The following is a 13,968-nucleotide window of genomic DNA, read 5'->3' as shown; positions in this document are numbered from 1 at the left end:
TCACTGCTGATCTAAGCAAATCTCTTAACTCCATCCAACTTATCACAAATATTATTTGGATTTTCCATTGAATATTTTCCTACCAACATTCCAAAGTTATTAGATATGACAATCACTTGTGCAAATCATGACTAGTGCAGCCTAACCTTGAGGTGCCCATGTCATTACACTGACCTGCATCACCACATGGCTTTTGTTGGATAAAAATTAAATTTCAGTTGACTTTAAATTGAACTCCAGTATTGGGAAATGAATTGGTCTATGACTGGACGTGTGGATCCTTGCATGATACACATCAAGTCCTTCAATAATGAATCAGATTCAAGGAATTCAATTGAACTTAGTAAAAATTCACCAAGTCAACAGCACCTGTTGATTGGGTCCAAGCAGCAGGAGCCAGGCTATGTAACAATTCCAGTCGCTGTATTTTATGCTTTACTTTTTCTCTTTGGTGTATTTGCAAATGGTTTGAGCATTCTGACCCTGCTGAGAAATGGACAGATGAAGGTCAGTGCTATTCGCTTCTACCTCCTCAGCCTAGCACTGGCAGATCTGCTGCTCTTGCTGACCATACCAGTGACGGTGTACAGGTACTACTGGCAGTACTACCCCTGGCTACTTAGTAACCCCCTCTGCAAACTCTACTTCATGGTCCGACAGATCTACTGTGTTACAACCAGCTGGACTATAATTGCCTTTACTGCTGAGCGATATATTGCCATTTGCCATCCCATGTGGTCAATCACTGGTCTACGACAGTCTCGAATGGTCTATTTGTTGGCAATTATCTGGGTCTTGTCAGCCATCTCTTCTGTGCCATTTGCCATTGTTTATGGACAATCAGCGGCCTGTATCCTTGACTATACTGCCACGTCACAGGATAAGACTGTCTTCTACTCTACTGTGTGTGAGATGATTGAGCAAGAGCCATTCACCATCTACAAGACTGTGGTCCAAATGAGGAGTATCCTCTGTTTCTTGGTTCCACTCACCATGATCATCACCTTTCACCTGCTGATATTTCGACATTTAAGTGTGAATAGTCGGCAGCGGGAGGAGATGGGATTGACGCATCCATGGAGAGGTCAATGCACGAACCCCCTCACCAGTTCTGGAAATCTGCCTGGAATAGAAAGAAAGGCCCTTCAGCTGATGGGTGAGTAAACATTTTCATTATTATCATCCTTTGCAACTATCAGGCACAAACCTCTTTCAACACATAATAGGATGACAAGGTAACCTTATGACATGGGTTAGTTAGTGGCTGGGAGGTAGGAGACAAATATTGGGATAACAGGTATGTACTCTGATTAGCAGATGTGACAAGTGGTGTTCCCCAGGGATTTGTACTGAGGCCTCATATTTTCACCATATTTATCAATAACTTGGATGAAGGAATAGAGTTATATATCCAAGTTTGCAGTTGACTCTAAGTTAGGAGGCACAGTAAGTTGTGTGGATAGGAACATTTATCTCAAGGGAGCTTTAATTCAAAAGTGAGGAAGTTATGCTTCAGTTGTACAGAGCCTTGGTCAGGCCGCATCTGGAGTACTGAGTCCAGTTTTGGGCTCCGAACCTCAGGAAAGATATATTGGCCTTGGAAGGGATACAGCGCAGATTCAGCAGAATTATACCAGGGCTTAAATTATGAGGACAGGTTACATAAACTTAGCTTGTATTCCCTTGAGTTCAGAAGGTTGAGTGGTGATCTAGTCAAGGGCCTAGAAATTCATTGACGCCACTTTTGGGGCGCTAAAGTGGGGTGTCCGCTAAAGTTTGCGGCCGCCGCCAAATCTAGGCCACTTCTCCGATATTCATTAGCTTCGCCCTACTAGTTCGAGCGAGCGCTAAAACTGCTGCTGGACGCCTCTCTTTGGGCGCTAAGCCGGAGGTGGTGATCGATAGCGCCGAGGCCGGGCGCAGCGCAGGTGCGGCCATCTCGTGACTGACAGCAGACACCCTGGCGCCGGCCAGCTCTTAAGGGGGAAGGGTCGACTGTGTCTGCTGCCACGCCCTGGATAGTGGAGCCCTCCAGCTAGGCCTGAACACTGCTGCTGGACCCAAATAGCGCCTGAAGACATGGAGAAGGCCCGTGAACGTGCGCAGCGCTTCTCAGAGCGTGATCTGAATGTGCTGCTTGCTGCTGTGGAGAAGAGGCGCCATGTTTTGTACCCGGACAATGGCAAGAAGGCGACGGTCCGCGTCTACAGGAGAGCCTGGAGGCATGTCGCCAGCAAGCTGTCAGCCAACAGCGACGTCCCCAGGACCGGTGCCCAATGCCGCAAAAAGTTAAATGACCTCACACGCATTGTCAGGGTGAGTACCCTTTCCAATGACCTCCTCATCCTTGTATGTGCACCTCACATTATGGGCAAAGGGACCTGAAAGCTCTAATGGCCAGCCTTCATCCAGCAGCTATGGCACAGGCATGAGCATCAATTGCACATTCTGCACTGAACACACTGGCCAAGCTATTCCACCATGGGAGGCATTGCACACCAGATCATGGCGACACACTGGCCAGGCTATTCCACCATGGGAGGCAGTGCACACCAGATCATGGCGACACACTGGCCAGGCTATTCCACCATGGGAGGCAGTGCACACAAGATCACGGCAACACACTGTACTTAGAGGCCGTCCTTTCTCTTGCAGGCCAAGCTGGCGAATAATCGCAAGAGCCGGACTGCGACCAGGGGAGGACGACCCCATATCCAGCCACTCACCGACCTGCAACATCGCGTGGAGTGCCTCATGGGTGGCCGGGTGATTGGGCCCGTTGCATGTGGAGATGCCGACCCTGTTCTGGGCAGCAATGGTAAGGACATCACCTTTTGCACCTCTCTCGTCCCACTTGCGCATCAGATCTACATCCTTTGCCACTGTCCGACCAATGCGCTGAATGCCACCACTCATGCATCCCACACTGACGCCCTCTCCTCACTCTAAAGCTACTCTTGTGCCTTCCTGCTTTCAGATGGTCAAGAGGAGGTCCCTCAACTTGCCAGTGACAGACCCTCGGAGGAGGAGCAGGAGGAGGAGCAAGAGGAAGGCGGCCCATCAGGGGAACCCTCAGCCGCGGCCACCCAGGCCAATGTAGGGGACACGTCTTCCCTGGAGGGCAGCGTGGCGGAAGTGTCGAAGGGGAGGGGAGCTCCTGGGACCTGCGTGCTGCAGAAAGGCGGGAGGGGGGTGGAAGCTCGGTGGCCTTCTCCCCAGAGGGGGGATGTGTCGGAGGGGAGTCCAATTGCTGGGCCCAGCGGCCTCCAGCAATGGAGGAAGGGTCGGCCAGCTCGGCGGCCTTCTCCCCAGAGGGAGAGTCCGGCCTCCAGTCAGGAGATGCTCTTTGCCGAGGAGATGGAACGCCTCGAAGACTTGTCCGCGGACTCGGAGCGCCGGCACACGGAGCTCATGGCGGCAGTGGCACGGTTGCCTGAGTCCATCGATTCGCTCTCTCGGAGTGTGGCCGAGTTCGGGCCCTTAGAGGCCACCAGTCGGGCGGAATACCGGGCAGATCTGTCAGCGACTGGCCAGGTGATTAGTGGTGCCGTCCAGTCACTGGCTGCTCTGCTGCGGTCAGTGAACAGGTCAACACGGGCACTCACTGCTGCCACACTCGCGGTGTCAGCCAGGCATCGCCAGGGCACCCGGCGCGCTGCAGCAGCACATCGGTCTGTCCCTCGGCAGATTGGTGCGAATGCTGCAGTGCTGGCCCAGGCGAGTGCCAGTGTCTCAGGCGACCAGCGAGCGCCTGCCATCCGCCAGCTTGCCGCCATTCCTCCAGCCGCCACTGCCACTCCCCCAGTGGAGCTGCCAGGAGCTGCTGCAGCGACTGATGCTGGCCAGCCACAGCTGCAGCAATCAACAGCCAGCCGCTCGACGGCCAGACCTCGACTAGGCCGACCCCCAAGGGCATCTGCCGTCACGACATGTGCCCCTCAGGAGCCTGCCCCCAGCCTTGCAGCAGCCAATGGCCTTACTTTGAGGCGGAGCAGCAGGGCGGGCAGGGGCCACCCAAAGATGGCCAAGGCATCGCCATAGCGGGCCAAATAGTCGAATGTGTGGCCATTTGTGTTTGTTTCTTGAGGCCGAGAATTGGATGTTTGTTTTTTGAAGGCCGATGATGTGATGTTTGTTTTGGATGAAGGCCGAGAATGACGGCCATTTTAGTTGCCCTATTTTGTTAATCCTCCCCAGGTTGTGGGAGCGAGTAATGTGTTTGAGTGTTTTTTGGGGGTTTCATCTGTTTTTGGTTTTCATGTGGGAAGGGCCCAGAGTTTGTACAATAAAGCATTTTATTTATTCACATTGTCCATGTTTGATCTTTGAAGTGTTTGTTGCCTTAACCGGCTGAGGGCTTGCGGAGCGGCTGCAATCATGTTCTATCATTGGCACAAGCCATTCCCTGACAGGGGGCCTAGAAGTGACGTTCAATAAGCCGACGACGGGCGGCCCTTGGACCTTGTGCGTCCCTCCTGGGCTGGTACTCCTCGTCCTCGTCGTCCTCATGCTCCTCCTGCTCCTCCTCCTGAGGTGGTGGTCCAACGTGAGGTGGCAGTGCCTGAGTCCTGCGGATAGCCAGGTTGTGCAGCATGCAGCAAACGACGACGAATTGGGAGACTCGATCCTGCGAATACTGGAGGGCTCCCCCGGAGCGGTCGAGACAGCGGAACCGTTGCTTGAGCACGCCGATTGTTTGTTCTATGAGGTTCCTCGTCGCTTGATGGCTCTCGTTGTATGCCTCTTCAGCAGGGGTCGTGGGCGCGCGGAGCGGGGTCATGAGCCAGGTACACAAAGGATAGCCTTTGTCCCCGATAAGCCATCCTCTTGGGGGAGGCTGTGCCTGGAACATGTCAGCCACAGTTGTCTGTCGCAGGATAAAGGCATCGTGGCTGCTGCCTGGAAAGCGGGCATTGACAGCTAGGATGCGCTGCCTGTGGTCACACACCAGCTGTACATTGAGGGAATGGTAGCCCTTCCGGTTGCGGTAATCCTCGGCATGCTCAAGAGGTGCCCGCAAAGCCACATGCGTGCAGTCAATGGCGCCCTGCACCATGGGGAAGCCCGCTATTCTTGCAAACCCCACTGCACGCTGCTGCTGCTTGTCCAGGGTCATGGGGAAGGAGATGAATTGATGTCTCCTTCTGAAAAGGGCTTCGGTCACCTGGCGGATGCAGCAATGCACGGCGAACTGGGAGATGTTAGCGATGTCCCCAGTAGCGGATTGGAAGGAGCCGGAGGCATAGAAGTTGAGAGCCACCGTCACCTTCACTGCCACCGACAGAGACGTCCTGCGCATCAGCTGTGGCTGCAGATCTCTCTGAAGCAGCCGGCAGATGTCTGCAACCACCTCCCTTCGGAATCGCAGCCTCCTAACACACATCACGGCAGACATGGTCAGATAGGAGGTCTGCGGGCGGTATACCCTGCGTGGGTAAGGCCTCAGTTGGCGACGCCTGTTGCCCCCTCTGCGTCTAGCCAGGGCTGCCACTCTCTCACGGCGTCTGTAAGCCCTTCTGGCATAAGGCTGAAATTCAGCGTTGCCACCCAATGCAGCCCCCATTATATCCTGGCAAACACTGAGCTCTGAATGAAGGCAAAGATAATTGGTAAGCTCTGGCCTGAGCCAAAAATACCTGTCCAAGTGTTGGTCCAAAGCAGTAAACTCTCCTCCTTGGTCTCTGTCCAAAAAACCGTTGCACAAGAGTGAATGCTGCAAAATGGCTGGCCTTTATACTGCTGGGTAAGTGCCCTTTAATTAGCGCTCCCCCCGGCCTGGCTGGCCTGTGTACCGTTCCACTTCACAGTCGCTCGGGACGCCCGGCGCACAATGGGCCGGCGCGAGTGAAGTTCCGGTTTGGGGCGCACAAAGGGCGTTGCACTATTAAATGACGTCATGATCTGCGTGCGCAGCAGGGCGCGCGCTAAGACTTTGCGCCGGCGCTAAATGTCTCCTGAAGTTGGGGAGAGGCGCAGATCGCGCTGCGCCCGGGCGATAAGCGCCTAGCGCTCGAGATCTACTCCCCCTAAGGCGCTAACGGCTGGCGCGCCCAACTGAATTTCTAGGCCAAGGTGTTTAAAACGATTAAGGGATTCGATAGGATAGATGCAGAGAAGCTATTTTCCCTTGGCGGAGAATCCAGAACAAGAGAACATAATCTTAAAATTAGAGCTAGGCCATTTAGGAGTGAAATTAGGAAACACTTTTTCACACAATGGGTAGTGGAAATCTAGAACTCTCTCTCCCAAAAGAACCAGAGGGAAGATGAGAATTTTTTTTATGCAGTGAGTTGTTGTGATCTGGAATGTGCTGCCTGAAAGGGTGTTGGAAGCAGATTCAATAGGAACTTTCAAAGGGGAATGGATAAATACTTGAAGGGGAAATATTTGCAGGGTTACGGGGAAAGGGCCGGGGATGGGACTAATTGGATAGCTCTTTCAAAGAGCCGGCACAGGTACAATGGGCTGAATAGCTTCCTTCTGTGCTGTATCATTCTATGATTCTACAAAAAGGCTGTAGATGCTGGGTCAATTGAAACGTTCAAGATTGAGGTCAATATTTTTTTGTTAGGTATGGGTATCAAGGGATCCAGATCAAAGGCAGTTGGGGTACAGATCAGCCATGATCCAACAGGATGGCGGAGTAGGTTTACTCCTATTCCTAGGACCTTCAACTCATTCAAAAATAAAAAAAAGAATTAATTAGATAAAGAGAAACATGTACAGCAGATTTATACAATCCTTTTGGGGCAATAAAAAGCCAATGTGGTGTGTTACTGAGAAAGGTTGGTAAGGCCATAGATTCGGCTCACTGTGTAAGTTTAGCAGCTTTATATTGCATTTAACGGGTTAGTGGGGATAGCGACCGCTGATATGTGTGTCTTGCACTGTCACCAGCAACCCCAGAGTCAATTGGCCTTGGTGAATGCAAAAATTTTACTCATGTTTCTGCTGATTGCACAAGATCTGCACATCAAGAATCAGTGGCCCTAAGGACTACTAAACCCGATCTAAAAGCAACTTTGGTTGATCTCAGCTGTGATACAGTAGCCTCAGTGCTCCTGGGCAATAATAAAAAGGGCAGCCATAGCTTCTGCTCCCAGTTGGAATCTCTGTTGGAAAGTGTGGGCATCAGTGCAGGGGTGAAATTAAAAAGGAAATTAGGGAAGCAAAGAGAGGGCATGAAAAAATATTGGCAAGTAAAATCAAGGAAAACCCAAAGATGTTTTATAAATACATTAAGAGCAAGAGGATAACTAAAGTAAGATTAGGGCCTATTAGGGACCATAAAGATAACCTGTGTGTGGAAGCAGAAGACATGGGTATGGTTCTTAATGAATACTTTGCCTGTGTTTTCACAAAAGAGAGGGACGATACAAACATTGCAATCAGGGAGGAGGAGTGTGAAATATTAGATGAAATAAACATAGTGAAAGAGGAAGTATTAAGAGATTTGGCATCTTTGAAAGTGGATAAATCCCCAGGCCCGGATGAAATGTATCCCAGACTGTTAAAAGAAGTAAGAGAGGAAATAGCAGAGGCTCTGACCATCATTTTCCAATCCTCTCTGGCTACAGGTGTGGTGCCAGAGGACTGGAGGACTGCTAACATGGTACCGTTGTTTAAAAAGAGAGAAAGGGATAGACCGAGTAATTACAGGCCAGTCAGCCTTACCTCGGTGGTAGGAAAATTATTGGAAAAATTCTGAGGGACAGGATAAACCTTCATTTAGAAAGACATGGCTTAATCAGGGACAGTCAGCATGGATTTATCAAGGGAAGGTCGTGTCTGACTAACTTGATTGAATTTTTTGAGGAGGTAACAAGAAGGGTCGATGAGTGTAGTGTGTTTGATGTAGTCTATATGGATTTTAGCAAGGCTTTTGATAAGGTCCCGCATGGCAGACTGGTCATGAAAGTAAAAGCCCATGGGATCCAAGGCAAAGTGGCAAGTTGGATCCAAAATTGGCTCAGAGGCAGGAAACAAAGGGTAATGGTCGAAGGGTGTTTTTGTGACTGGAAGGTTGTTTCCAGTGGGGTTCAGCAGGGCTCAGTACTGGGTCCTTTGCTTTTTGTGGTGTGCATCAATGATTTGGACTTGAATGGATGTAGGAAGTATGATTAAGAAGTTTGCAGATGATACAAAAATTGGCCATGTGGTTGATAATGAAGAAGAAAGCTGTTGACTGCAGGAAGTTATCAATGGACTGGTCAGGTGGGCAGAACAGTTGCAAATGAAATTCAATCTGGAGAAGTGTGAGGTAATGTATTTGGGGAGGGCTAACAAGGAAAGGGAATACATTATAAATGGTAGAACACTGAGAAGTGCAGAAGATCAGAGGGACCTTGGAGTGCATGCCCACAGATCCCTAAAGGTAGCAGGGCAGGTAGATAAGGTGGTTAAGAAGGCATACGGGATACTTGCCTTTATTAGCCGAGGCATAGAATATAAGAGCAGAGAGGTTATGCTTGAACTGTATAAAACACTAGTTAGGCCGCAGCTAGAATACTGCGTGCAGTTCTGATTACCACATTACAGGAAGGATGTGATTGCACTAGAGTGGGTGCAGAGGAGATTTACGAGGATGTTGCCTGGGCTGGGGAATTTTAGTTGTGAGGAAAGATTGGATAGGCTGGGGTTGTTTTCTTTGGAACAGAGGAGGCTGAGGGGAGACCTAATTGAGGTGTATAAAATTATAAGGGGCCTAGATAGAGTGGATAGGAAGGACCTATTTCCCTTAGCAGAAGGGTCAATAACCAGGGGGCATAGATTTAAAGTAATTGGTCGGAGGTTTAGAGGGGATTTGAGGAGAAGTTTTTTCACCCAGAGGGTGGTGGGGGTCTGGAACTCACTGCTTGAAAGGGTGGTAGAGGCAGAGACCCTCATCACATTTAAAAAGTACTTGGCTTTGCACTTGAAGTGCCGAAACCTACAGGGCTACGGACCAAGTGCTGGAAAGTGGGATTAGGGTGAATAGCTCTTTGTTGGCTGGCATGGGCAAGATGGGCCGAATGGCCTCCTTCTGTGCTCAGCTGCTACCTCTCTGCAGGACTGCATGTCCTGCTGATGGTCACTCTCCGACTCACATGTGAGCGATGTAGATGTGGGTGAGGCCCTGGAGAGATGCTGCCATGGAATGATCGCCAAATGGGATTGTGCGTAATAGTGGAAGGGAGTAAAAAGGAGAGGGGAAATTTTAACGACTCTGTAGAATTGTATAACTTGGGGGAGGGGGACGATGATACGAGCCCGACTGACACTTCACCTGAGGTGGGCACAGATCGGGAAGGAATTTGCGAATCTCCTTGCCTGTATAGTTCGACAGCATACTACGCTGCATCTTTATGCACTGGTCTTTTAGGGAGAGATGAACAGGCCAACAGTGAATTAATTTTAAACATTTTGAAACCTATTATTAGAATATGTGTTTGGTGCTAATTAGATGTCTATGGGCGACTGCTGGGGCCACTCCCACTCACTGGTGGGCTGCTTTAAACTCACATGGCAAAGGTCTCTACATCAAAGAGGCTGCTAGAATACAGACACCAATAAGTAGCTTTTTTATTATTTACTCCTTTAGGAGACAAATTCAATAGTAAAATTATAACCTGTTTGAAATGAAAGTTATGCTTCTGCTGTTAGTTGCCTGGAAACCATCTCCATAGTGGTTCCATGCAGTTACCATGGGAAACTAAATGGCTCTATGCTGAATAGGACACAGGTGGCCCATCCTTTCATTCGCAGTCACAGCACCATGCAATAATAATGGAAGTGGCAGCAGTCAGGCTGTGTTGATTGATGTCACATTGCAAGTGTGGTGATGCAGAAAGAGCAGCTCTGCTGTTAAGGTATGGCAGGTTCCTCATGGTATGAAATAGGTCGAGTCCTGCATGATGCGAAGGTTGAACGTTATTCAGCGGGTCATCAGCACAGCATGCAGGGACATTGATTGTGTCTTTTCTCTCGTTTCAGGAGCTATTATTGTTGCCTTTTTCGTTTGTAACTTTCCTGACACTGCTGTCACCCTGATGCACATTTACACGGAGAACTGGACGACAAATGTTCACACTATTTACACCTGGCTGAAGTCATACTTGTCACTGCCACTGTGGTATGTGAACAGCGCTCTAGACCCCATCCTCTTCTGCATTTCCTCTTCCTCCTTCCGCAGTGCTGGCAAGGACAGCCTTGGGCCCTTAATCTCCTGGATCGGCAGGTCACTGAATGGTCACAAGCTACATGTTTCATGCATCAGCCTCTCCCAGAGCTGGGCCAGGAATCAGCTGACAGTGCCCTCACTCACACGCAGGTCCACCTGGACTCTGAGTTCCTGCAGTGGAGATCTCCCTGATCCATTTAATGCACAGCAGAGAAGAGGTCTCCAGCTGCTTTCCTTGAGGGATCTCTTAGAGCAGAGTGACCAACTGATCCCCTCCCTTAGGGGTCTCTCAGACCAGCAGACCCACTCCCTCAAGTGTCTCAGACCAGCAGACCCCCTCCCTCAGGGGTCTCTCAGACAAACAGCTCTCCTCCCTCAGGGATCTCTCAGATCAGACCCACTCTCTCAGGAGTCTTTCAGATCAGACCCCCTCCTCGATGGGTCTTTTAGCAGAGTGGAGACCAGCATCTCCGTTTTATGATGTGTCTTTCAGTAGAGCAGAGATCACAAGCTCTTCACCTTGAAGGGTCGCTCAGATCAGCAGCTCCCCTTCCCTCTCATTCATTCACATTGTGCTCCAAATAACAGAGACCTAGACATCGAAACTGAAAAATATATTTCTAACTCCTCATTGTGTGGATGAAATAGTTCAGTGAATAAATGCCCCGTCTTATGTGTTACTAAGCCATGCAGACCAGGCAAGTGCTAGGTTCAGTTCCAAGTTTGGGCAGTAGTCGGGACACCATAATTGGCCTCAGCATCCCTGAACTAGCAAGGGGAAAGTCACCTAGGATTCCTGATCACTATCCATTGTGGATATCAAGTGAGAGCAGGGTTGTGATTGGCCATGATATGCACCATGTCTGGACTCACTCGTGGGGTACGCAGCATCTGCAGAACTGTATTCTAGTGACAATCGCAGCCTTTAGAAGGGGCTGGGGCAGAGAGAAAATCTCAATTAGTGCTAGGAACTGAGCAGTGAGCACAAATTCAGAGTTGAAGTTTAAAAGTTTATCCTCTGCACAATATTTAATTGGGTCAGCTAGGTGATTGACACACACAGAAACTCAACATTATTCAGGGATGTCCAAACCAAACTACTGAGAAACCCACAAGGCAAAGTTTCTGTTTGCCTAATATGGAGGGCACATTCTCACCAGAGGATATAATGCTCTTATCTAAGTCCAGTGCATTCCAACCTATCAGGTTAGCAAAGCCAGAACTTAGGGATCCGCCAATTGTACCCAGGGGTACTGCTGGATTATAACCAGTTAAAACCAGTCAAGCCAGGATCACCCACCCATTAGCGCATTGGCCTACAGGATTATCTAAAGCCAGCTGGAAAATATCTCAGCACCAGTGACAGGTCTACCCTTCCAGGTTCCATTGGCATCGTGCAACCTTGAATGGTCACTCCACTAGTTGGAAGTACAGATGGAACTTCAACAGCAGTTGTTTGCCCCTCTGCTAGCCAATCATGATAGGCACCAAGGCCTGAATGCATGACCACGCGTTCTCACAACTGGGCTCCATATATCGCCTTTCAGCAGCTGTCATCATCTCAGAGCTTTCTTATCAGCTATATGACAGACATCTGCCTTCAGTGTGGCCACTAGAGGCATGCCCAAGGTACTTTCTGACAGGTCAGTGTAGGTCACAGGCCTCCTTCCAACTGTTTCCTCTTTTTGCCACAAATCCTTACAGCCCGAGGAAGCCTCTTTTCCCTGGCTACTTCTGAACCATGAAGGAAAGGTTGTTTGTACTTGGGATGTGAGCGACACTGATAAGGCAGCATCTAATGCCATCCCTAGTTACTCTGAGGGCATTAAGAGTCAGCCACATAGAAAGAAGAAAGAATTTGCCTTTCTATAGCACCATTCATGACCTCAGGACATTACAAAGTGCTTTACAGTCAATGAAGTACTTTTGAAGTGTAGTCACTGTTGTCATGTAGGAAACGCGGCAGCCAATTTGTGCACAGCAAAGTGGGACTGCAGTCACGTGTAAGTCAAATTGGATAAGGGTGGCAGGTTCCCTTCCCTGAAGGACATTAGTGACCAATCAAGTTTTTACAACAATTCATTATCTTCACGATCATTTCTCCTGGTGCCAGCCCATCAATGATCACATTTATTGAATTCAGTTTTACAACTTGCCATGGTGGAATTTGAACTCACAATCTTTAGGTGACCAGTCCAGTATCACAAGGCTGCCAAACCCTTATATACACCACAAGCCTAACCTGCATTGGGACTCAGCTGTCATTGAAGAAAGGACAGGAAGACAAAAGTGCTCTTCACAAGATGGAACATGAGTGCCAGGTGGTGCGGGACTGGGGACCACAGCTCCTGCAAAGGGCCGGAAGCCCACCTATCATCACACTCTGTCTCTCACACACACACATCAATCCTTCTCACACTGTGTACTGTATGTGTATGTGTAAATATATTTAAGTATTTGATGTAATTTAGAGCTGATAGATTACTAGAATGCAGTGGATTTTCTTTAGACTTTCAGTGTTATAATAAAACAGAAAATGCTGGAAATACTCAGCAGGCCAGGCAGCATCTGTGGAGAGAGAAACAGAGTTAACATTTCAGGTCCATGACCTTTCCTCAGAACTGGAAAAAAGTTAGAGATGTAAAAGGGAGTCATTTAATCTCTCCTGTCTTCCACCCTAGCACAGACCTAGAATCATTGAATGGTTACACCACAGAAGGAGGCCATTCAGCCCGTTGAGCCCATGCCGGCTCTCTGCAAGAGCACTCCAGCTAGTCCCACTCCCCCGCCCTTTCCCCGTAGCCTTGCAATTTTTTTTCCTTCAGGTACTTATCCAATTCCCTTTTGAAAGCCATGATTAAATCTGCTTCCACCACCCTCTCAGGCAGTGCATTCCAGATCCTAACCATTCGCTGCGTAAATAAATTTTTCCTCACGCTGCCTTTGGTTTTTCTGCCAATCACCTTAAATCTGTGTCCTCTGGTTCTCCACCCATCCGCCAATGGGAACAGTTTGTCTCTATCTACTGTGTCTAGACCCCTCATGATTTTCAACAACTCGATCAAATCTCCTCTCAACCTTCTCTGCTCTAAGGAGAACAACCCCATCTTCTCTAGTCTATCCATGTAACTGAAGTTCCTCATCCCTGGAACCATTCTTCCTACATTACAACAGTAACTGCACTTCAAAATTACTCCATTGGCTGTAAAGTGCTTTGGGACGTCTGGTGGTTGTGAAAGGCGCTATATAAATGCAAGTCTTTCTTTTTAAATCTTTTCTGTCCCCTCTCTAAGGCCTTCCTAAAGTGCGGTGCCCAGAATTGGATTCAATACTTCCCTTTTCTCCCCTTCCCCCCTTTCCCTGCCTCTGCACGTGCTTAAACCATGTTACATCTCTAATCTTTTCCAGTTCTGATGTAAGGTCATTGACCTGAAATTTTAACTCTGTTTCTCTCTCCACAGATGCTGCCTGACCCGCTGAGTGTTACCAGCATTTTCCATTTTTATTTCAGATTTCCAGCATCCGCAGTATTTTGCTTTTGCTTCAGTTATAATGTTGGGTTCCCACTCGTGACTCATAAACCTGGTCTGCACCTGATAACTTCCCTGCTGCTCTGTCCCCATGGTCTCTCCTCCTGGCCCAGTCTGCTCCTAGGGCAGCCCCTGCTGATTCTACAGCCTGACATTGGCTATTCAGCATGACTCCATGATCTCCCACTCTGTGGAAGAGCCTGTGATGTCAAGAACCATATTGTACAGAAAATAAAACAGAAGTGCCACCCCCCCCCCCCCCATTATGCAGGAGTAACA

At 49.1% G+C, this 13,968-nt stretch overlaps 1 protein-coding gene across 1 annotated transcript; it reads left to right on the top strand.

Annotated features, from left to right (window-relative positions):
• Nucleotides 1-249: 249 nt before the first annotated feature.
• Nucleotides 250-13,578, top strand: LOC147113229 (neurotensin receptor type 1-like). The gene is made up of 3 exons (XM_085996104.1): nt 250-1,156; nt 9,973-10,212; nt 13,568-13,578. Exons 1-3 carry the CDS (start codon nt 250-252, stop codon nt 13,576-13,578), a joined length of 1,158 nt encoding a protein of 385 aa, XP_085852230.1.
• The last annotated feature ends 390 nt before the right edge of the window (nt 13,579-13,968 follow it).

This window comes from Somniosus microcephalus, chromosome 8, assembly GCF_052327205.1.
Source record: "Somniosus microcephalus isolate GS21.2 chromosome 8, FLI_Smic_1.0, whole genome shotgun sequence".
Taxonomy (NCBI): Eukaryota; Metazoa; Chordata; class Chondrichthyes; order Squaliformes; family Somniosidae; genus Somniosus; species Somniosus microcephalus.
This window is presented reverse-complemented; position numbering and strand designations above follow the sequence as displayed.